The 25,503-nt window shown below is 39.2% G+C and overlaps 1 protein-coding gene across 2 annotated transcripts in view; it reads right to left on the bottom strand.

Annotated features, from left to right (window-relative positions):
* The window catches only part of MFSD4A (major facilitator superfamily domain containing 4A), a 66,814-nt gene extending 63,900 nt beyond the window's left edge, over window positions 1-2,914 (bottom strand). The window contains exons 1-3 of one of the 2 annotated variants that reach the window (XM_070745505.1): window positions 2,755-2,914; window positions 2,012-2,128; window positions 1,641-1,790 (exon numbers count right to left, since the gene is read on the bottom strand). In XM_070745505.1, the coding sequence (XP_070601606.1) occupies window positions 1,641-1,790; window positions 2,012-2,128; window positions 2,755-2,906 (419 nt within the window). In that variant the 5' untranslated portion in view covers window positions 2,907-2,914. Of the gene's footprint in view, window positions 1-1,640; window positions 1,960-2,011; window positions 2,129-2,754 lie in introns of those variants that run through there. The other variant, XM_070745506.1, reaches the window with a different exon arrangement.
* Between the last annotated feature and the right edge of the window lie 22,589 nt (window positions 2,915-25,503).

The raw sequence follows: 25,503 nt of genomic DNA, 5'->3' as shown, positions 1-25,503 counted from the left end.
CATCATGCATGCTGTGTTCTGCTGGTTCCCCACTGTAAATCCTTCTGGGATGTTGCCACATGCTCCATTTTCCCAAAGTCTGCAACCACCTCAATGCAGGCAGAAGAGTTCACATAACCACAATGATGTCATGTGAACAAACCCAAGGGTTGCTAATGTAGGCCCTGGAAGGTGACCCTATAACATGATTGATTTCAGTGGGATTTCTCAACTGATGGGTCCATGGTCAATACAATAAGGCCCTCTTCATATTTTATCTTTGACTTTGATTTTATTTGGATAAGCTCTCTGAAAATTATTGGAGGATAGGTTTTAAATAATTCACGAATAGAAAGCAGCACATTGATTTTGGAAACAGACATTGGTCTAGTTTACAAAAAATCAAATTTAGCTGCAAAAGCAATAACGTGGAAAAGTGTGTGTGTGTGTGTATGTTGCATTCACAATTGCCTGTATAAGAAGCATATCTAAGAGCTATTGGTTAACTGCTTTTAAAATAACTGACTAAATTTCCCTTGTGATGGCATCTTTATCATTGTTTAATCTTATGTCATTGTAATCTATCATTTAAACAAGCTGTTAAATAGATATCTACTAACTGCTTGATTTGGTGTGGAGGGCTGCTCTTAAAGACACAGGGACCAGGCTTCTCTCTGAATAGGTGTTGCCCACTACTGTGTTAGGTGTCCTACACAATCTGACTCACCCACCCACACATCTACTCACCGGAAATGTCCTCTGGATTGTACCATCCATTAAATCTAGTCTCTGCAGCAACACACAGGCTATGTTCATAAAGTTAATCCATAGTTTGTGGTTTGTACATCAAAACATATTTCACCAAAACAAAGCATTGTATGGCCGGGTTCCCCCTTTCCCCCCTGACTTATCACAGGCCAAGCCAGAGAGTCTGGCTTATACCCATTCCGCTATGTATATAGGAACCAGGAATAAAACTGCACAGAGTCATTTTTTTAAAGGCAAACAAAACCCCTTTGGCAGTTCTGCTTGCTGGAGTCAATTCAACACACAGTACACAGAATTAAGTCCTGATTTATACCCAAATTTGTGGCTGAGGGTCTTAGGAGGAACCCGGCATGGATTTCAACAGGCGTAGAATGCCTCAAACTTTGCCTGAGGTCCTTAATTTAGATGGTCAGGAACTGCAGCATCAGCTCTGTTCCAGCCTTGTAGCACCAGAAAACAGGCACGGGCATAGAAACAAGCACTCATTAAGTGTTGTACCTCATCATTCTTGACAAATGTATCTTTTCTTTTATGTACACTGAGAGCATAGGCACAAAGACAAATTCCTTGTGTGTCCAATCACACTTGACCAATAAAGAATTCTATTCTATTCTATCTTATCCTATCCCTATTGCTATCCTATTCCTATTCCATTGTATTCTATTCTATTCAGTTCCGGGGCACACCTTGGCACGCATCTCACCCAACAAGCCATGGACAACATCACCCTCCAGGATACTGAAAAGATGCCCAAGTGGCCAAAAGAGGCCAAGCGCATCTCTCCCGGCCCGGCCAACAGCATCTTCCCCTCCCCAAAGGAAGGAGGCGGCAGCCGATGCCGATGGCGAAGAGCCCGAGACGGCGAAAAACCCGAGCGGCAGCCGCCAACTTACGTTCTCTTGAAGACGCCGCCCAAGCAGCTCCCGACCAGCAGGCAGAACTGCTGCGAGAAGAAGACCCAGGTGACCTGCGACAGGGAGCTCTGGGTCTGGCAGCGCAGGTCGAGCAGGGTGGGCCCCAGGAAGGCGATGCACAGGCCGAAGCTGAAGAAGACGCTCCAGTAGGTCAGCGTGGGCTGCAGGTTCCTCTTGAAGAGATTCGTCAGCCGCGCATCCCACCGCCACATCCTCGGCTCGCGCTCCTGCTCTCCGTCCACCTGCCTTCCCCGAGCAAGTCCCTGCTGGGACGCGGGCGGAGCGCCTCCAAAAAACAAAAACAGGCGAGTGGCGCCCCCTAGTCACCCGCGCTCCGGATCCGCACCAACCTTGAGCCGGAACCGCGGTCCGGGCAGCACGAGCCGGAACCTCGGGAGAATCCTCCTCTTCGTCCTCCTCCTCTCTTCAGGCGAGCCAGCGCAGCCGCCTTGACGGCAGTGGGGATCCTGCTCGAAAAAAACACCTGCAACCGGATACCCCTCCCCGCCCGCCACGCCCCGCCGCGTCCCGGTTGTCCCTTGGCTCCCTTCTCCCGGCCGCCTCAGCTGCTCCGGTGCCGGTGGTTGCCGATCCCCCAGCGGCTAAGTCGCCTTCTCCCCGTCTGGTCGGCCGCAAGAGGACGATGCGTCTAGCGCAAAGCGAGCGGACGGAGCAGTGCTGGATTGGCGCTGGCTCCGCCCCTTCGGGCCGCGCATAAGCAACCGGCCGAGTCGCCTCCCTCGTCCGGCTCCCTCGGGGGACATCGGCTGAGGGGGCGAAAAGGCGCCGAAGGGACCGGCCGGCTCCGACCCGGCCGCCCAGCAACAGCTCGGTGTGTGTGTGTGTGGGGGGGGTGTCACTCGCCGAGATGGGAGGTGGCCGCGTTCTCCCCTCACGGTCCACCTGGGAAAACCGCGTATAACCTTCCTCCGCATTGCCGCCGCCGAGAAACCGGATTGGCGCGCAACTGGGTCAGCTCTCCCGGCGCAGCTCTTTCGCCGAGGGTTGCCCGAAGAAACCGGGTCCCGCGCGCGGCATCTTTTGAGTCGTCCGGGTTGTTTCAGCCGCCGAACAGCCCGGGACTCCTCCTCACCTGTCTGCCCTCAGTTTAGAATTCGCGGCTCTTCCATTGGAGATGACAACACCCCCCTTCCCCCCCCCCCGAATCACTTTTTCATAGGCAAAACGAGAGAACCGTTTGAAACTGCTCCAGACAGAACTGAGATTCCCTCCACACACACTCATTTGCTTGTTTGCTCTGTTCCTGACGAATGGAGGTGGCATAACTCCCATTAAACGTTACTAAGTAACAACTTCTGTTAAAACGATCACCTCATGAATGGCCTACAATGAAATGTTGTACCTCATGAGTCTTGACGAATGTATCTTTTCTTTTATGTTCACTGAGAGCATATGCACCAAAGACAAATTCCTTGTGTGCTCAATCACACTTGGCCAATAAAGAATTCTATTCTATTCTATTCTATTCTAGTCTATTCCATTCCACTCCACTCCACTCCACTCCATTCTCCACTCCACTCCTACTCCTCCTACCCTACCCAACCCTACTCTACTCCTCTCCCCCAAACTGTTTATATGTACTGGTTCAGGGGGAAGGGATTTCTCTTCCCTTGCAGTTAGGAACCAGCAGAAACTTGAAGGAAGAAGGGTTCACCTTCAAAGGTACTGTAAATACAATAGCAATCTTCCCTTGGATTTCCTTGTACTGCTCTTTACATCAAGCAAATGTGTGTTTATTGCATTCAGGTGAGAACTATCTTGTTCTTAAGTCTTGAGAAGATCCACCTGTTGCTAAAAATCTTAGTTTTTTTCAGGTTATGCTTTGGGGAATCTGATTGCCTTGAATAATAACCTTTATACGGTCAATTTCTTCTTTAATTCACCCCCCCAGTGGACAGTTTAGGTAGATATAACGAAGAGGGCTCTAGATTGTTTGTGTTTTTTGTGTACAAACAAATATTTACATGTTGGCTATATGCTCAGCAGCTGGTTCATATATTTCACAGCTGGTTCACACCTGTCATGAGGACACGGTTTGCTTCACTCAGATCTTGACCAGGAGGCAGGTCACTACATTGTGCTAAGCTATCATCATGGAAACTTTAGCTGTATTATCACTTAATGTGGCTTTTCACATATTTGGAAACCTTCAAACAGGAAATGTGGTATCCAATGTTTTTTCTTTCTTTCTTTCACATTCTCCAGCTGAAATGCAAAGAAAGAATCAATGTGTCCTTGCTCAAGACAATATGTTGTTCTACATTTAGATCTGGAATATTAAAAGAACAAATTCAGTAACTGAGAAAACTTTCCTGAATTTTCCAGAATTTAATTAAAGAAATAATATGTGGACATGTGCTCACAGGGAAGACCTTGGCATTTCTTTCCAACATATTTTAGCTCTTTGGTCCTCATCTCCTCCTGCTCCATTCTTTTAAAGCGATAAACTAAAACCTTGGGCCTTTTAATCTACATTGCAAAGCGTATCCAACATTTAGAGGAAATGGGAAATGCTTTCTTGTCCAATGAAGTCAATCTTCTTTCCCCCCTTGGTTCTAGTGTTTTGGTTTTTTTTAAAAAAAAATACAATATATATTATGTATATACATTATGTAGCAGGCTGGATTGGAGTTAATGTTCCACTTGTTCAGAAAACTCCCTCTGGAGGAGGAAGAGTTTATAAATATTTTACCTGCTGCATTTGAAACAGTAACTAGGTTGGGTTTTTTAAGAGCTTTCTTTCTTGCTTTCTTCTTCCAGCCTTTTTCTTCCCAGGAAGTGCAGTACAGTACATAGGCAAATGAAGCAGAGATGATTCAGTGACATGTTTTCCTTTTCCCAAAATTTCTGGCAAGATTACAGTAACTACAATGTACATTACAGTTAAGAGAAAGGCAAAGACTGCCTCAAGTTGAATTTGTCTTTAGGTTTTTTATGATTATAATGTAGAATTGATTTACCTGTTAACTTTATTATTGTTATATAAATACTGACCAGTCCTCGGTTAGTTTTTCAAGATCAGAAAAGGTTATTTAGCTCTTGCCAGCTAGCTGGACATTAAACTAGTTTTAACATAGTTAAAGTTCCACAAACTTTCTCAAAAATTGTTTCTCCAAATTTTTTTTGGGGGGGAAATTCCACAGTTCCTTTCATTCATGTTCAAATTGTTTATCCATTGTAATGAATTCAAAAAAGGTTAAATGTGTTCATCCTTCCATACTTGAAAAGAATTGCCATCCTGCAAAAATATCCTATTGTAATTAATGGAGCTTATGTGATCAGATTGTGATCTGAAGGTTTTGTCCTTAATTACCTCAGATGTCCTATTATAAAAATGGACACTATTTTAATGTGATTTTTTTTAAAAAAATGTTAAATTAATGGATTAAGTCTCTCTGTGTTAACAGTGAGATGTAATGCTACTATAATTTAAAGGAGAAGACACATAGAAAATCAGGAATAGCAACACCAAAACATTCAATCAGATGGTTTGAAATCCTCTTTGTTGAAACAGTACCAATTGACAGACAACTTTGATCAGTATTACGTAGCTGCAAATATAACTTCCATAATTGTATGAACATCTTTTTACTACTTTCCCCTGCATAAAAAATCTCCAGTTTCTGATATGATAAATAATAGAGGGTAGAGGATGAAGACTTCTGCATCTTTGACATACTATAATTTTCTAAAGTATTAAGAATCCTGTGATTCACCCCCACCCCAAAATGTGGAATAGTGCAGTTAACTATCCTGATTAGGTATATTGGAAAAGATTGATATACAATACAATTCTGGACAAATCTATTCAGAAATAATTATCACCTGGCAATTATCCAAGGTATCATGCACAAAGGATTATGCCAGATGGACATAATTTAAACCAGTTTTTCTCAATCTGTCATCCTTCAGAAGTGTTGAATTACAAATCCTGTCATGATTTTTTTTAGCTAGTATGTTCTTTAAAGAATAGGAGCTATAGTACAACCCATCTAGATGTGATTAGGCAAATGCAGAACAGTCCCTAAACTGCTATTATTTTAAAGGCTTAATTGGATTCCCAGGTAACCAGTAATCATACTGTATGATGTTCTCAATATTTTATTTTGGCAGATAGCTGTATTCATATTTAGATATTGAATTTAATAGTGTTAGTATTCATCCACCCATCCATTTGGATTTATATGCCACCCCTCTCTGAGGGCTGGGGTGGCTTACAACATATAGTTAGTATGATCAGTAAATAGTGCCATCTGATTAACCCAGTCATCTTTTTGTTGCTCAATGTCTCAATCATTTCATTATGGTGTTGTTTTGTTGTTTTCTATAACACTGACTACATAGATTATGTCATACACTGTCATTATGGGTGTTTTCCCCCCCTGAAATAAAATATTAAATAAATTCCAAACATTCTGGAAGATTTCTACATAATTCTTTAATCATGATATAACCATTAATTATTTTTCTCTTATTTATATGTTTCTGATATAACCAGGTGGAATATAGGGTAGATACAACGGATTCATTAGGGTAAGTAGGTTAATGTACACTGAATAACTTAAAATGGTTTAAAAACAGGTTCCCTTGATTCTGCAATGTTCTTACAGTCAATAGTTGCCTTCTCTGACAATAAATATATTCCTAACCCTTTGCTTTGAAAGGTGGAGATTATTCTAGGCTAGGAATCTGATCCTCAAACCTGTCTTTCAATCTATATTGCCCCAGTTCTTCTACTACCAGTTGGGTAGTAGAGGATGTCAGTGGCTAATCCTTTCATCATGGAAACACCTCTGTGCTTCTGACATAGAAGTAGTAGTAGTTCCCTCCTCCTGTTCTTCCTCCTATAAAGAGGGAAAAGATATCCCTGCTTTGGCTTGTATTTCTGACATCCAGCATCACAGGTTCTTCCAGACAATTGTATTGGGATCTTCTTGCTGGCTTCAGGTTATACTTGTTTGGTTTCAACTGTGGGGTTCACACATCATGCTAAGTCACTTTGCAATTTATATGGTTTTGGGTTAATATAGATTGTGTGAAACCTGACCCCTGTAATTAGTAAAGTATGTGAGTGAAGGAATAAATAAGAATTGGCAGAAACATAGCCAAATAGATTTGGAAACATAATCTGTGACATACTGCCGGATTCTAGAGTTATTGTAAGAATCCTGTGATTTCACCTCAGAGTAGGGCCTAATAGGATGATCAATTTATATGAGTTACAATGATTTATTGCAACCTCCAACAGCAATTGCAACCTTGTAATCAGTTTCATTTTTTGTTCTACAGTGTTCTCACAGTTCCCATGCAACATTCTGCCCTTTCATTCTTCTCAACCAAAGGCCAAAATAGTACAGAGTGTACATGGAGGCCAAAGGAAAAGGAGGCAAAACAACATTTAGAATTGGAAAATGGACTGAAAAGTACTAGGGAGATGCAACGGTGGATGGTTGGATTGGAAAAGATGCACAAATTACCCTGCCTGTTTACTTCCTCAGTAATAAATAGTGACAGTGACTTCAGAAGTGGGAAGGAATTTCTCCCCAATTCATCTCCAATGTGATAAATTCTAATTATTACAGTATTTCCCTCCTCTCTTTTAGACAATTTTTGTGTCAATTGGAGGCACAGGGTGATTTTTGGAATGCCCTTCCCTCAAGGGACCCTTGATGCTGCAGTTTCTTATTCTGTGGCTGTTTACATTTGCAGCCTAGAGTAATATAACAAAACCACCTTCTCTTTGGATGCTTCATTCCCTGGGATGCTTTCTGAACATTGTAAAACAGTTGGTGTCTTTAATTTACTCTTTCCACCTGTTTTGTTCTCGCACCATATCTTCAGCAATTTAACCTTTTAGCAACAATCCATAACACTGGAAACCACAAAGAATCCAAAACTTTTTTGACAGTTACTGAGAGGACAAAGTGAGCAATTGTATTTTCCTCCCATTCTCCAGTATTTGGGGGAGATTTTCAATGGAAGCAGTTCATTTAACTGTAAATTCTATCAGGCTTTGTGCAAATCCGTGTATTCCCCATCTACTGTGCCATATCTATGATGTTTCTTGTTTACATCCTGGAGAGGAAAGGCCTGCATTCATTTTGCCCTTTGTGGAGCACAATTTGGAGGTTATATCTCCCTTTCCCACTATTCTTAAAGCTCCTTCTTTGACCTTGACCCTAAAGAAATAACTCCCTAAATCCTCAACTCTTAAACCAGGAACTATCAGACTGAATTATATTATATGACAAACATATGTTAGTATTATATGACAAAAAAGCTTGTAGATATGTTAAACAAATAGAATCAATAAATAAAGTGTAGGATGTTTCATCCACTTGAGTGCTCATTAAGAGGGTGCAGCAAAGAGAAATTTCATTGCTCAAAGGAGGTTTATTGCTTCCAGGATGCTAGTAAACTAGACAGCAAGTGACTGGTTTTGGCAATGATGCAAGGAAGTGGTGAAATATTTCATAAGGTTAATTAGTTAAAATAGCACGGGTAGTAAGAGGGCAACTTGATGAATGCCTTTAAATGTACCAATCAGATATTGGCAAACAAGAAAATAGCTCAGGACTATTGAAATAATAGGTCAAATCTTTACCATATTTGATGGTGAAGTGATAAGAATTGTTTTCCCATTCCTGCCTCTTTGACCTTAAGGTCAAAGCTGCCCTGAGTCTTCAGAGAAAAGTGGCAAAAAAGTCCAATCAAAATCAATCAATCAATCAATCAATCAACAGACAGACAGACAGACAGAGTCAGCTTGAATTCCTTTTTTGGTTTTTCCCTTTCCATGATTTTGTAATTGTCTTTGCAAAGTTTCTTCAAGTTCATCACTATAGTTCTCATAGACCTGAAGCAGGCCTACTTTGTTAGATCTGGTGTCTATTACAGTATCTGATGCAATATTTAAATTGGGATAAATAGGGAAAGGAAGAGGAAGGCAGGTAGATTATATAGAAACAGGTTATACCTGAGACAGATTACAAGTATCTTACCAGGTAATAATAATATGAATGTAATATGAAAAACCCATTTTGAAATCTTTTGAAGTATATAAATTCAGTGATCTCTCACTCATTTGATTAAAATTGCAATATGCTTCAAAATCTGTAATTTGTAATTTGTGATGTTAAATCATGGTTATCTGAATAAGCTGTAGTGAAATGAATTATATATAATCTCTGGGTGTCTCTAAAATAAACCAGAGTACAATTTATATGAATAAAGTAAACAATAAAACTAAATGAGTTAATTAAAATAAAAATTTAAACTCAAAGTAATAAGATATTTAGAAAGACGTTTCAGGATAAAATATAGAGAATATGGATGCTAAATCCCTAAAGTTTATAATTTCTCTTGTGTATAGAGATATCCAATTCAAGCAGTGTGAATCCAGGTGATATATCATAGGAATAGACCTTGAAAAAATCTGTGCATCATTAAAAATACAACCCAATATTTCTGAGGGTGAGGAGATTAGAAAGAAAGGAGGAATTATTTCTGTTTCAGCTCCTCTGATAACATTTCTCATTAGAAATACTCATGGCTCAACAAGCTACAGTACAGATCTGTGGTGCGCTATTGTTATTGCAGCATTACATGTGGGTTTTCAAATTTGGCAATTTTAATGTGATCCAGACACCTTAAAATTGTTCAGGTTTGAAAAACACTCACATGTATGTGATTCTCTATTTATATACCTGCAATTTCTCCTTTTGGTAAGCAAGTTAGAATTAGAAATGACACGTTCCCTCGTGGCTCTCTCCTGTATTGGCTCATCCTTTCTCTGTGAAGTTTCCTGAAATAGTTGTTTAACTTCCCCTTATGTCTACAACCTATTGTCACTCGATGTGGGCAATTTCATGCAGCTTCACAGATTCACCAGCTTAGCATAAGGCAGCTGGGTTCCTCTGAATTTGCTGAATTCCAGGCACCCATCTGGTTAGGAATTCTGGAGCAGGAATTCTGCAGAGGGAGTCAACCTCCCAAACCTCGTAGAAGTTCAAATGCTGGTGGCTGCTTTAAATCTTCAGTGTTACAAATGCCAACCAAAGAACTGCTGCTTTCCCCCCATCATTTTTAAAAGCATAGTTTAGCATACTCTGCGGTACAGCTTGAAAATAGAATTTTCTTTGCAGACAACACAAAGAGACAATAGCTTGGTATGAATCTTTTATGCCGGATCTAAAAAGGCCCATCAATGATATAAGAATTTTTATTCTTTTAAAAGCCTGGGCAGCAATTAGCATTGGGTTTTTTTTCCCATGATGGACTGAAATATAGGAGAGGGTTGTCATTTAGTGCAAATTTCAATGGCCAACAAATACAGTATGTGAAAAAGCAAAGTGTTTTGCAATACCAGAACGAGTAGCACATTTGTGTGTATAGATAGGCAGATAAGGTTAGAATGTAGCTGTACATTTCTGATATGTCCTGACTACATAGATATTAATCAATCTACGCAGTCCAGAGATATCAGAAGTCTGCAGAAACTCAGCAGCATATAGTCCTTTCCTTGCAGCCAAATCCTTAGAAATTGTTAGCTCTTGACTGATTTCAAAAACCAGTCTAAACCTGGACTTTTAGTACAGTGATACCTTGTCTTACAAACTTAATTGGTTCCGGGATGAGGTTCTTAAGGTGAAAAGTTTGTAAGATGAAACAATGTTTTCCATAGGAATCAATGGAAAAGCGATTAATGTGTGCAAGCCCAAAATTCAACCCTTTTGCCAGCCGAAGCGCCTGTTTTTGCACTGCTGGGATTCTCCTGAGGCTCCCCTCCATGGGAAACCCCACCTCTGGACTTCTGTGTTTTTGCAATGCTGCAGGGGAATCCCAGCAGGGGAATCCCAGCATCACAAAAACGAGTGCTTCGCTGGCAATGGAAGTCTGAAGATGGGGTTTCCCATGGAGGGGAGCCTCAGGGGAATCCCAGCAGCGCAAAAACGGGTGCTTCAGTGGCAACGGAAGTCAGGAAGTGGGGCATCCCAGCGGCAGCGGTGGGTTTGTAAGGTGAAAATAGTTTGTAAGAAGAGGCAAAAAAATCTTAAACCCCGAGTTTGTATCTCGCAAAGTTTGTATGATGAGGCGTTTGTAAGATGAGGTATCACTGTATTTGGATAGAAAGCCACTAGAAAATACAGTACCTGGTCAGAAGAAGGTAGAAATAAATCAGTTACATAACTTTGCCACAAAACTCACAAAGATGTGTCCTTGAGCTGAAGTAATCAAGATTCCACCTGGATTCAAATAAGTCTTTAGGAATAAAGTATAAATAGTATTTTGTAATATAGTTGGTCTGCTTGTATTAAACAGTACATATAGCTGATGTTTTTAAAATAACCCAGCCTGTTCTGATTTCTAGTTGCTTTAGTGTGTGTCACAATATGGTTAGGTACATGCCTTATTATGTTCCAGGTTGGGTTTTAGAAAAGCCACAATTGTGCCTACAGTGAAGTGGGGTTTAACCAAAATCATAGTGTGTTTGCAGAAATGGTTTAGTAAAAGCTAGAGTGAATCTCTCTTAGGTTGGTACATCAAAGGAGAGATGGAGACACTTCACCAATATTTCATTCTCCTAAAGGTGAGTGAAACTGGATGTCCAGGATCCAGTTGGTGGAGTTGGGGCTTTAAAGTTAGTTAAAGTTAATGGTTGCAAGAATTGGGTATGTGAAGTATAAAGAAGACAAGGACTAGGGTGACATTACAACAGTCTCCCAGTTTTTAAGGGGCTGTCACAGAAAAGAGAGGGTCGGCTGATTCTCGAAAGCACCTGAAGCAACAGGTGGAAATTTATTAGGAAGAGCCTAGGATTAAGGAGAAATTAACTGACAATGAGAACAATTAATCAGTGGAAGAGCTTGCCCCCAGAACTTGTGCGTGTTCCATCACTGGAGGTTTTCAAAAAGAGATTGGACAGCCATTTGTTTTACATGGTATATGGTATCCTGTCCAAGCAGGGGGTTGGACTATAAGACCTTCAGGGTCCCTTCCAACTCTGTTATTCTGTATTACCTACAGATGGACAGAAGGACAGACTGAAATTCCTATATGAATTCATTTTGTTAGGCATTTCCCTTGCTGAAAAGTCGAAACCACTGCTGGAAGAAAATATGATTGAAAGAACCCAGTTTGGGTGGGAAAAGGTGGATGGGGGAGGACAACTTAGCTTGCTTCTACTGTATTTTCATTTCAAATTTTAAACCTCTGAATCCCATTTCATAGGAACCTATGAAACATCTGCTTGAAACATCTGGATGGGTACTGAACTTACATTTTCTGCTTCTTAGAACTGATTCATTTCTTTTGCAAGAGCATGTGTGCAAGGTGTGTGTGTGTGTGATGCCTGTTTAATATACTAATGGGATTTGATTTCATTTAATAGAGATCTCAGCAGAAAGTCAGATTTCCATGTGCAATATAACTCAATTACGGTCTTTCTGTAGCTATTTTTCATTCCAGGTGATAAAGAAGAAGCAACATGGAAGGAAGGAAGGAAGGAAAGAAGGAAGGAAAGAAGGAAGGAAAGAAGGAAGCAAGCAAGCAAGCAAGCAAGCAAGCAAGCAAGCAAGCAAGCAAGCAAGCAACATGGAAGGAAGAAAGGAAGGAAGGAAGGAAGGAAGGAAGGAAGGAAGGAAGGAAGGAATCCTAAGAGTCCTGGACACAGTTCCCAGCACTGGAACAGTCTCTGATGAAAAGAAATGTGTCACTCCCTGGAGAGGTAGAAAGAGGATATCATTTATTATTATTGTATAGAGTTAATTGGTGATTATTACTTTATAGATTATATTGCTGTTTCTTTTGTTATGTGTTATAGGTAAGCTGCTTAGATTTGCCTAATTATAATAAAGCAGCTTAAATATATCAGCAACAAACACCCAAACAATTAAATACGTTCATAAGGGGACAGAATTTTAAAAACATTTTCAGAGAATGGCTTATGGTATAGATTCCCATAAAATGTATTACAGTATATTGTCTTTCATTTTGCTATAAAGATACAATGATATTTTTAGTTTTTTTCCTGAATGCAATCTGATTAATGACCTGGATTATATTCATTGCAATTGCTGAGAGTTAACAATTTGATTTGCCTTTCTTTTATTTTAAGAAGTCATCACTCTATTTTGGGAGACATATCCTTAAACACCAAAGCTGTTCGTCTATGCACATTTCTTATGTTTGTCACCTAAACGACAATAACTGACAACCTTTTCCATCTTGTTCATTAAGAGATGATAAAGCATTGAATTATCCTATAGCATTTCCACAAAAATTCCCAGCTTCTATCCATATCAGCTCAAGGAAATAAAGATAGATGCTCTTCTTACAGTAACTGATTTATTTGTAAAGATATGATAAAACATCAGCAAGTTTTCACAAGTTATTCTTTAATGGATTTTTACTCTTGCAAGCTCAATAACATGCATATTGATTGTATTTAGGAATAAGATGTTACTGCTGCTTTTTACACCCTTGACCATGTTTATGCTAATTATAGGATTCATAATTCATGAGATATCCACATGAATTTTATTTGAGGCTTCCTTAAATGTTCTTTATTGCCATACTACTTCTATACCTCTGAATCAGTGTTGAATTCTGGCAACTGCCCTGGCAATTTTTCCTGGCACAGTTTTTCAGAGGTGGCTTCAGAAGTTTTACTCTTGGGGTTGTGAGAGAGTGACTGGCCCAAGGTTACTCAACTGGTTTTTGTATTTAAGGCGGGACTAGAATTCACCATCTATTGATTTCTAGGCTGGTGCCTACACAAAACTTGCTTTTTATTGCTGTACAAAGAAGTATAATTAATTGCTATCTAGAGAAGAACATTGTGAGTCCTTCATGCTCTCTGGGTTTGGTTATTCACCTGCAGACTTTTCATTACCTGATTAGGTGACATCATCAGTGATAATGAGTGTGGAGGTTCACTCCTTGCTTACATACAGTAGTTTGCCCTGCCATTATTTGGGCGTGTTTGTGTCAGCAGTGGATTGTTCCAGTTCGGTCTGGTTCTTAAAATCAATTACACTGGCAGCGGGAGGCTCCATTCACCCACACGGGATGCATCTGCGCATGCCCAGTAGCATTGCGTGCATGAGCATGGGAGCGAACCGCTAGCAAAAATATTTACAACCCACCACTGGTCTCTCTGTGTGTGTGTGGTTTTCTCCTTGCAAGCTTGATTTTCTGCTTATCTATGTGATGTTAATCACTGCTTACCTGGTTGCTGGAGACAATGTGAAATATTTTATTATTAAATACATTTAATAATCATTGCGATTGGGCAAAACAGTCCTTAGCAAGTTAGGATGGACTTTATACAAAACATTTTCAAAACATGGTCAGGACTTTGAATTGCATACCAATAACTCCCCAATTATAACATCAAAATTAGTGTTCAATTTAAAGCTAAAGAAAAAAAAATCTCAATATCAATAGCGTTTAGACTTACATACCGCTTTACAGTTATATATATATTTGTCTGTCTGTCTGTCTGTCTGTCTGTCTGTCTGTCTGTCTGTCTGTCTGTCTGTCTCTCTCTCTCCCTACCTACCTATCTATCTATTGGTTGGTTGATTTATTGATTGGACTTATATGCCGCCCTTCTCTGAGGACTCAGGGCGACTCACAACATATGAAAATACAAAAATAATTCAGAAGTCCAATATTTAAAACAATAAAAAAAACCTCTGAAAATTATACAAATTATATCTCTTTAAAATCATACAACCTTACTCACTCCCTTTACAGCCCTCTCTAAACAGTTTACAGATTTAGCACATTGCCCCCAACAATCTGGGTCCTCATTTTACCAACCTCAGAAGGAAGGAAGGCTGAGTCAACTTTGAGCCTGGAGAGATTCAATCTGCCAAATTGCAGACAGCCAGCAGTCAGCAGAAGTACTGCATTCTAATCATTGTGCCACCATGGCTCCAATATTTTCTTTTTGCTCCCAGTATTTGTCCAGATAAAATTTAGAAGGAAGTCTTGATTATTTGGATAGCTGAGAAGCTTTTTTGACTTGAGAGTTTTGGTGTTGACCGAGAAGGGTTACACAGGTTTCTATTTTCCTCAAACCTCTTATGTAATTGTGACCAAAAAGGAGCCTCCTCATGAGTCACTGAAAAGTATTCATATGATTATATTCTGTGGTAGGTGTAATTCAGTGCCTAAGCTGAGATGCTAAGCTTTCTACATGCAGGGAAAATCTTGACACAAGGGGCTTTTGTAAACAATAAAAGTCTTCTACCCTTTGGAGTTGGGACATATTATCCCTGAGGTGATCTTTGATCACCGTATCCATCAGCTGTAAATCGCTTTAGGCCGATGTTTCACAACCTGGTGTCAGGCATGAATAACCAGACCCACCACATATAAAGTTCAAACTAGGTATTTTATTGTTCACTGCCAATAATACAGGAATCTCCCAGACTGGCAGCTCCCAGACTGGAAAAGACTAGATATGATTCAAAGGCATTGAGATGGGGGCAGGTCAGACCTTGCCCTCTTGCGTTTACATAGCAAGTCCAACTATTTTTCCTGTACATGCCTTTGTATGCATTAGGTTTGTAGGAGGCAGTTCAGTTCAATGAGCTGGACGATAGAAACATAAAAACATAGAAGACTGACGCAGAAAAAGACCTCATGGTCCATCTAGTCTGCCCTTATACTATTTCCTGTATTTTATCTTACAATGGATATATGTTTATCCCAGGCATGTTTAAATTCAGTTACTGTGGATTTATCTATCACGTCTGCTGGAAGTTTGTTCCAAGGATCTACTACTCTTTCAGTAAAATAATATTTTCTTATGTTGCTGTAAAAATAGAACAAACAAACAAACAAACAAACAAACAAACCTGTCAAGATATTTCACCTCACTAAAGCATTGACGTGGAGCTGATGCAACTCAGTCACCTTGCTTTACAAATGGAGATGCTACAAAGGTGCATCTGTTCCCATGTTTCTGATCATGAATTTTCTGCCCATGAATTTTCTAAGATGTTGCACAATGTAGAAATACTGATCATGAATTTTCTAAGAAGTTGTACAATCTAAAATTCTGTCTGTCTAGTTGCAGAAAATTATGCAAGCAAGTCTGAAAGTTATAGCAAAACATCCGGTGGTAGATTCCTGTATACCATCCTTAATATCTTTCTGCCTAGTTTGTCTTTCTGTTACAATGATGAATAACAGGTAGGTTTTTCAACATGTCAGATGGCATGAGAAGGAGAGCTGGGGAATGTGATTTGTGCTGTGAAAAACAAGATTGTTTTAGCCGAGAACATGCTGCTAAGAAGCAAACAGCTGTTGCTTATCTCCATATTTACCGTGTTAAACATCATCTGCACTAACTCCATATTAACTATGTCAAACTGATCTGTTTGTAACTAGAGTCCATGGGGAGAAAGAAGGCGTAGCCTTGAAGAAACTAAAGAAATATAATCTGGTTTGGTTCAGAAAAGTTAAATCCACATGAAAATGTTGGCATTTTTAAAACCTAAAAAATTAAGGCAGAAATGCACAAAGCTGCCTTGAAACATACACTGACATCCTTTTATTTTCAGACCACTACTGGGTCAGTAGATATTTCACAAATAATTGCCACCTAGGTAGAGCCAGTTTGGGCTAGTGGTTATGATACCAGACTAGAAACTAGGAGATATGAGTTCTAGTCTCACTTTAGCCACAAAACAACTCTTACTCAGCTCCAGAAAGCAAGATTTCTAAAAACTCTTGTCAATAAAACTGCAAATATTAGTCCAGGCAATAATCAGAAGTCAACATTGACTTCAAATAAACAAACAAACAAAAACCACAATACCACCCTACAAGAAAGGAAGGGGTGGGCAATTAATAATATAATTATAACATATAATTATATTAATATAATATAATATAATATAATATAATATAATGTATAATTATAATAAATTAACTTAGTTCTATCCAATAATATACAGTACTGGGTAGAACTGAGTTAATTATATTAATCCGGCCCTCTGAAACCATCCCAATTTCTCATGTGGCCCCATGGCAAAATTAATTGCCCACCCCTGCTCTAGACCTCTTTTGATTTACCCTTGAATCTTCTTTTGCCAATCCCTATGATAACTTGGTATTTGGGAGGATGATCAGTTTAAATAGCTGATTTTGACTTTCTGGGCCATGTGTGCAGAAACACTATTTGTGGTTAACTGGGAGGGGTGGTTGCCTGAAGGGGAAAGATACTAGCCACAACAAATTCCTTCCAGAAGATTCAAGGTCATCCTTTGTTCTGCACCAGCGGAAATCCAGGGGAGGACAGTGAACGTTCAGAGAACCGGAGTGGTGCACGAGATTAAGTTTTGGGTGTGGGGATGCGGGATAAAGCTTAACCTGGGTGGAGAACTGTATGGGGATTTAGTATCGGTTTGACCACAGGTCGTATTCCCACATGGCTCTGTTAATAAATTGGAACTTGGAGGAAAGCCAAAGTTTGGACTCTGATTTATTTCTCAGAACTAATCAAATAACTTAATTATAAATTGTCTTCCTGTGTGCTCAGCTCAGTTATGCAATCAAGATCAATTAGTTTGTCCTGCTGATCAAATGACCATGTCACACTGTACAGCTTTTCCCGATTTAGCTCTTACCTCCTAGGATTGAATCTACGTTCAATTGCATCTACTGTAGAGTCTAATCTCCTAAAAGATAAAAAGGCTCTTTTCTTAGGGTCTAATTGAAGCTGGAAGAATTTTATCATTACTCAAGATAGCTGTCTGTTACATTAGTGCTGGTTAGGAAATGTCTTATATAGATTATTATATTATACAGATTACTATGTTGCTTTATTGCTATTATTACTCTATATTGGGATACATAAAATGGTTTTGTTTTTTTTATGCTTAGATATAAGTTCACATTAAATAAAAATCACAACTACTGTTAGCTTCTCTCCAGAAAGCTTTGTCCCTGAAGACTTCATTCATTAACACAAAATTTTCGTCTGAATTAAAGTGTGCTGATACAAGTGGACCTCAATTTATAACCAGTTGCTTAATGATTGCAAAGTTTTGATGGATCCCCAAAAGGAACTGATGATTGTGTTCTGAAGCACATCTCCCCTGTTGTCATATGACTGCATTTTGGGTACTTGGTAACTGGCTTGAATCTATGACTATTGGCATTGGCCATGGTTGGGTCACAATAATTAATGCTTTTACTAGATGATCATGATATTCACTTAATGAGAAAGGTTATAGAATTGAGCATGGTCAGGTGATGACTTACTTAACAATTGGCACGACCCAAAGCCATAATCTCAGACTCAAATACCATTGTAAATTAAGGACTCCTTTCCCTGTTTTAATAGATGCTACATCATTATTGAATAACTCTCAGTGATACATATAAGTAAAAAGATTTTTACTTTCTCAAACTTATCTACACAAATATTAATGCTTCCTGAGTTTGGAATGTGTGGCTCTGAGTTAAGTCAGGGTAGGCATTATACCAACCATAGTAATACCTTATTAATGTTCTCTTTGAAACAGAGATTATAATGGTCCCTTGACAATAGATAACATTGTCTTAATATTGTTTTCCCAGAGTTAATATGGTTGCATACAGCAGCTGCAATAAAAGCTGAAATGTAGAAAATAATAAAACTATGTAAATTTAAAACTTTTTGCATAAGCCTATATTAAAGCACATTATGATTATGCAATTTCAATAAAATTCCAAGGGGAGCTATTTTCTACACACAGGTGATTCCAAATAAAAACAAACAAACAAACAAACAAACACTTTTTCATTTCCTGCTGAGGAAGTCATTATGCATTGATGATTTTTCATATGTATTGGTGTACTGTAAGAAAATTAGTTCTTCAGCCTATATTCTAAGGTAGAGGAAACTTGAGCAGTGAAAATTCTTATGGGTTCAGACCAGTGAAGGACTACCAAACTTTTTACTACCACACTGTGGGCGTGGCTTATGCAGGATACCTACATTTTCTTTCATCTTTCAGTGCAAATTGGGTGCTCTGTGGTGGAGCTCCATTTTCACTACTCCACTGCGTTCCCCCCCCCCTGGTCCGGGCAGTAGTTCACCCCTGGTTCAGACACTATTGAAGATAATAGACACTAATACCCCCTCCCCCACCCATCCAAATTATTGTAAGGCAAAGCAATGAAATTTGTGCTAAAATTATCATTGGAATGCTTGCTAAAGCTTGTGGATTCTCTCTCTCTCTCTCTTTCTTTCATCCTCCCTCTCTCCCTTCCCCCTCTCTCTCACACACAAATCACTGCATTAAGACCAAGAAGAGAGGACTACTGAAGATGACCCAGCTGCCATGGATTAATTTATCTGGAACGTGAGAACTGGTCTTATCCTGGATTTGCATAGAATGCATTTGTTTGGAAGTGGTGATTATCCAAGTCTATGGCCAAGATACATCTCTTTAACAGGACCCAATTTAATTTTTTAAAACCTTGTTGCACAGTGGTTAAAATGCAGTATTGCAGGCAAACTCTGCCCTCAGTCTGAGGCTCAAGCCTTTCATGCTTCCGAGGTTGGTAAAATGAGGGCACAGATTGCTGGGGACAATAAGCAAATAATGCTTACATTGTAAACTGCCCAAACAATGCTATAAAGCACTATGGGACAGAATATAAACCTAAACACTATTGCTGGATATTTTAATTTATCCCTTTTTATTTATTTATTATTATTATTATTATTATTATTATTATTATTATTATTATTAATTAGATTTGTATGTCGCCCTTCTCCAAAGTCTCGCATTGAATTTATTATTGTGTTTATCTTTTAACTGTGAGCCACATTTAGTGTTCCTTACATTCACAAAGAATATAGATGGGCTTGCAGCATCTTTGATTCCATCTGAAAAGTATTTTAAAGACTCTGGGGGCGTGATTCCTGTGATTCCTTAAAATCAAAGATATCTTTTCCAAGAGTTGTGTTATTGCCATCCATAGATATTGTGCAATCGCAAAAGACAACACAGTTGGTTTAAGGAATGGAAGTACTTGTCAAGGATTAGCTCAATCCTAGGTTACCATATAAGGTAAAAGAAGGATGTAAGCATGCTAAACAGTAATGAATGCTGAGTCATAGGGTGTAAACTGCAACCTGATTGGGCCAGAGCATTATAAAATGCAAAGCAACTTTACAATAATTGTTGGCTGTTTATGTTGGCTGTTGGTGGTGGTAATGTTGTTAGTTGACTGGCTGAAGCAGTTTGAGCGTGAGTTAATTATTGAATTCGAGCCAAGACCTGGATTGGTTTAGAATCTACATGTATGTAAGCTTTATTGCATATAGTTAAAGCAAAGTTTGTTCCTGTAGATAGAAAACTAAGGTAGAAGATATTTTGATTGCACTGAAGGGTAAAACTGTTTACTACTGTTTTCTAAAAATGTGTCTTATTTCTCTGTACAAATAAATTCTGGTATCTTGTCAAGTCCTGCTGGGTAGCTCTTTATATACGGACAGTACTTTAGAACAGGTGAGATTGGAAGGCAGCATCTGGACTTTACACACAGCCTTGAAATGGATCCAATAATATTCTGGGAGAATCCTTTCTGAATCCTTCAAGCAACTGAGCAAGAACCATAATCTTCTTACATTTCTTCTGGGTTTAGAAATGTTTGTGATATATTTTTAGAAATTAGAAATGAGTTTAGAAATAAGTTTAGAAACTTTTCTTTTCTTTAATGTACGCTGAGAGCATATGCACCAAGACAAATTCCTTGTGTGTCCAATCATAACTGGCCAATAAAATTCTATTCTATTCTGTTTTTCCCTGAACGCCATCACTCTACTAAACAAATAATTCCCTCAACACTGTCAGACTTTCTACTAAATCTGCACTTCTATTCTACTAGTTTTTCTCATCATTCCTATCACCCATTTCCTCCCATGTTGACTGTATGACTGTAACTTGTTGCGTATATCCTAAGATTTTTATTAATATTGCTTCTTCATGGCTTATTTGACCCCTTTGACAATCATTAAGTGTTGTACCACATGATTCTTGACAAATGTATATTTTATTTTATGTACGTTGAGAGCATATGCACCAAGACAAATTCCTTGTGTGTCCAATCACACTTGGCCAATAAAAATTCTATTCTATTCTATTCTTCTGTTCTGTTCTATTCTAATATATTCTATTCTATTCTATTCTATTCTATTCTACTCTACTCTACTCCAAATAAAAGGGGTTTATTGGGACGTGGAATTGATTTTGTGCTTGTGGGGAAGCCTGGGTCAGAATACACGATTGTAGAAAGGCCATGTATTCTATATTTATAGAGGGAAAACATGCTGTTTTGTTCTCCATTATTCTCTTCAGGGTTAAGCCTTTATTTCACCAATAGACTGCCCACCTCCCCCATATCTATGTCACAAGCTCAGCTCCAGTTTTAACACAAGAACTGTTCTGGCTTTGAGGAACTGATCACAGATCTCCCAAGCAGAATCCTTCCAGCTCCTTTACAATTTAAACAAACCTGCTGCCAAGTTTGCAACCAGCAAGGATTCTCCAAGGGGCAAATTCTCTTCCCAGGCATCCAATAATAATAATAATAATAAAAAAAGAATACCAAGGTTTACATACAAGCAGATCATAACAATTTATTTTACTGCTTGTGCTAGTATGAGCAGTAAACTACCATGATCATACAGATTGTATTATACAGGTAGAAGAATAACCTTAAAACAGCTAAGGAATTGAACTCAATGGAACAAATATCCTAGTGTCCTGTGATGGTGGTGGCTCAGACCTAGCAGCTCAATCCTTTGGTACACAGAATAAAAGCCTCCACAGCATTTATGTAAATTCCTGCCTTAGTAAAGTAGGCTTGTCACTTGTCAGCTTTTGTGAATGCACAATCACTTTCTGTTTCTTCAGCAACAATTCTGTCTGCCGCAGCCTCTGGCTTTGGCCTTTGGTTTCTGGAATGGAAATTACTGGATGATAAACATAGGGCCTTTGTGAGATTGGACGGGGTGGGGGCGAAGCGTAAAAAAAAATCAATTTGAGACCCCCAATTTCTTCCTTCTCATTGCATACTAGTGAATTATATTTTCCTTCTGTGTTGTTTTTTCTCCGATTCAGTGGTCCCTCAATGGCCCAAAATAGGGGATTCTAAAGGAAAACACAAAACACTGCACCAGCAAGTGTTCAGAAAAAGGTGTTACCTTTTAAGTTGAAAGTTGTAGGACTCCCTGGGTTTGAATATATTTTAATTAAAATAGAATGCCCTACATTTGACAATATGCATGGCTGCAGGGCCTTCTGACTCCGGATTGGCTGGAAGGGATGGTGGTGAACATTTATAATGTATGGAACTGGTTTTTTCCACAGCCAAGGATTGAAACAGGAAAACTAATCACAGTCTTGAAAGTAACCCACACTACATTCTGTAAGAGGAGCAATATTACTGACCATGGTCAATGTTCCCTCTAAACCAAGACTTACGAAGAGAGACTGCGGGAACTGGGCATGGATAGCCTAGAGAAAAGTAGGGCCAGAGCGGACATGATAGCAGTCTACAGGTATACGAGGGGTTGCCACAGAGAGGAGGGGATCACTTTATTCTCCAGGGCACCGGAGGGCTGGACGAGGAACAACGGCTGGAAGCTGATCAAGGAGAGATTCAACCTGGAAATAAGGAAGAACTTCCTGATGGTCAGAACGATCAACCAGTGGAACAACCTACCAGTGGACGTTGTGAACTCCAATACTCTGGACATTTTAAAGAGGAAATTGGACTGCCATTTGGCTAGGATGCTATAGGGTTCCTGCTTAGGCAGGGGGTTGGACTTGATGACCTGCATGGTCCCTTCCAACTCTAACAATAAATAAAATAAAATAAAATTTTTTTGGTATGAGCGGAAAAGTATAATGTCTGAGCGGCACATTTTCATGCCTGGGCATGGATCGGCTAGAAACCCAGTTGTTAAGTGAATCTGGCTTCTCCCTGCCTCCCCTATTGTCTTTGCTTGTGAGACGGTCGTAAAAGGAGGTCATGTGACCTCAGGACACAGCAAGTCATAAATATGAAACGACAGCCAAGTTTTGATCACACGATCGTGGGGCTGCTGCGAAGGTCATAACTGCTTCCTTCCTTCCCTCCCTCCCTCCTTCCTTCCTCTCCACTTCTCTTTCCCTCCCTCTTTCCCTTTTCTTTCTTTCTCTCCACTTCTCTCTCTCTCTTTTCCCTCTTTCACCCTCTCTCTCATTCTCTCCCTCCAAGTCTCTCTCAGTTCTGTGTATCCACTGAAATGTGTCTTACATGGCTTACAATTGGAAAGCAACCAACTTTTCAAAGAGCTGGTTGGGTGTGGATCATATCGTGCCTGGATCTGCAGTATTTTCCAGAAAGCTGACCTACAGTTTGGGAGCTGAGTTCTCTGCACTGCCCAGACTACAGGATGAGTTTGGGCAGGTAAGAGAAATGAGTCCTAAACTAAAGGGGCTTCTTCAAGAGGCATAGCATCTTTGGTTGACTTAGCCTTCCATCCTTCCAAGGTCGGTTAAATATAGTTGGGGGCAATATGAGGTCTGTTCTGTAAGCAAGGCTTTAATAAGAACTATCTGTTTTCAATAAGGAAGTACATAAGATTACAAAACAGATGCATTTGTTTGTGAAAGGAGGAGAACTGACAAAGGCACAACCACATGTATAGAATTACAAACTAAATTAACATAGTCTAACTTATCTATTCACAAGATGAAAATGTGGAATTTCTTGCAAAGAGAATAAATAAGAAATGTCCAAATCCTGCTTAGGTGGAAATCACCTAAGCCTCTTCTTAAAAAAAAAAACCTAGAGAAAAAAAGCATTGTTTTCAGAAAAACTACCCTTGAAACTCCTAACTAAAAAGCCCTTGAATACAAGAGATCAAGGTAGCTGTCAATGACTTCTTTTTTGGGCTTAAAAATGTGAGTCAGAGAAAATTATGGGGTGAATACCGGTAGTAAAGAGCACCAAGTTGTAATATAGAAAAAGTTCCTTCTTTCTCTTGGGTCAAAGCAGAGGAAGGAAGTTAAATCTTTTGTTTCTGAGTATGGTTTTCCCATTCCAGAATATAATCCTGAAAGCAAGACTTGAATTATGCAGAATTCCCTTGCTTAGTGAAGGATGCCAACATGGGAGAGTTATTTAGATAAAATTTAATTTAATTTAATTTAATTTAATTTAATTTAATTTATTGGATTTGTATGTTGCCCCTCTCCAAGGACTCAGGGCGGCTTACAGAATATACAAAAACAGAAAAATAATATAAATCCAATTAATAATACATTAAAACAACCATTAAATTCAACTTCAAATTTTTCTACTGCCTCAAGATGTTCTGGTTTCACCAAATCTTCTTCGAAATTAAGCCCTTTAAAATAAAAAAAATCTGTATATTGCTTCCCCCCCCACCAACATAAGAATAACTGCAATAACAGAGAAATTAGAAGGTTTTTTCCCATTTTAATGCTAGCAGCTGGCCCATAGAGAGACTCAAGTTTTCTCAAGTTATTGGTTTCAACTATTCAGAGCTGGTAGTCAGGGTTTCAGTCTTATCAAAAGAAAAACAGCAAGCAGACGTCACCCCGTGACTGGGGAAGATGGGGAGCAAAGCTCCATGAGGCTGCTGGAGGGCCGCTCCAGGGTTCAGTACCGCCTCCTCCTTGGCTCCTTGCGGCGTCGGCTGCTATGGTAGCCCCTGAGCACCATTTTGTGTTGGGAAAAGACCTTGCTGCCAACGAAGAGGAGGTCGTTCCTGTTGCTCGGCTGACAGCGCTGCCCACTTGTAATAGTGTTATTCTCTTTTGTCTATTGGAAAGCTGTTGATACTAAATCATTCGTTCAAACTTGAAGCCAAACCTGTTCTGCAAACAATTATTTGCTACATTTCATTTCCTATATATGATTCATACCAGTGAAAGCTGCATCCTTGTTACAACATGTATAACTCATGAATATATATTTTTCTAATGGAAGTTCAAAGTGTAAACTTGGCATCTAGAACAATGATGCTTGCTTTAAATTGTAATCTGCTTCACATTTTGATAATTTGTTTCAAACCACAGTTTACTTAGTAAAATACATCTGGGTTAACACAATATGCTAAATCCCAAATGAACCAATCACTGACAACATAACAGATGAAATCAGTGCATCAAACAGTCTGACATTGTCTTCAATGAAGAGGAATTTGTCTTTAATGTAAAAGATATTTCAGTGAGAGGAATGTAAAGGAGTCGTTGAGATGATGTAACTAAAATTTAATGGGTTTGCTAAGAAGAATTGGCTGAATTTTGTCCTACACTTCAATAAAACCTTGTATTAACCTTCAATGAGTCTTAAAAGGAATAAATGAGCTGCTTTATGTAGAATTAGGTCATTAAGTTATTGAAGTGATTCTCAATTATTTTTTATTATACCCTCCACAGGAAGAAGTAAATATTTTGTGTCCCCTTAACTCTCTGATCTGGGCTGGAATTTTAGTGTTAATATTTATTATTTTACTTTTTATAAGCTGCAAGCAAACTATTGGCCGGGGAAAGCTGCTCTACCCACTTACCTGGGAGTAAGTCCCACTGAGCTCATTGGAGCCTGTTTTCTGTTAGGATGGCATAGGCCAGTGTTTCCCAACCTTGGGAACTTGAAGATATTTGGACTTCAATTCCCAGAATTCCCCAGCCAGCGAATGCTGGCTGGGGAATTCTGGGAGTTGAAGTCCAAATATCTTCAAGTTCCCAAGGTTGGGAAACACTGCCATAGGCTACCGTGGTTAGGTCTTATT

This window comes from Erythrolamprus reginae, chromosome 3, assembly GCF_031021105.1.
Source record: "Erythrolamprus reginae isolate rEryReg1 chromosome 3, rEryReg1.hap1, whole genome shotgun sequence".
Lineage (NCBI taxonomy): Eukaryota > Metazoa > Chordata > Lepidosauria > Squamata > Dipsadidae > Erythrolamprus > Erythrolamprus reginae.
Note: the sequence above shows the minus strand (reverse complement) of the source record. Positions and strands in the feature narration are given on the sequence as shown.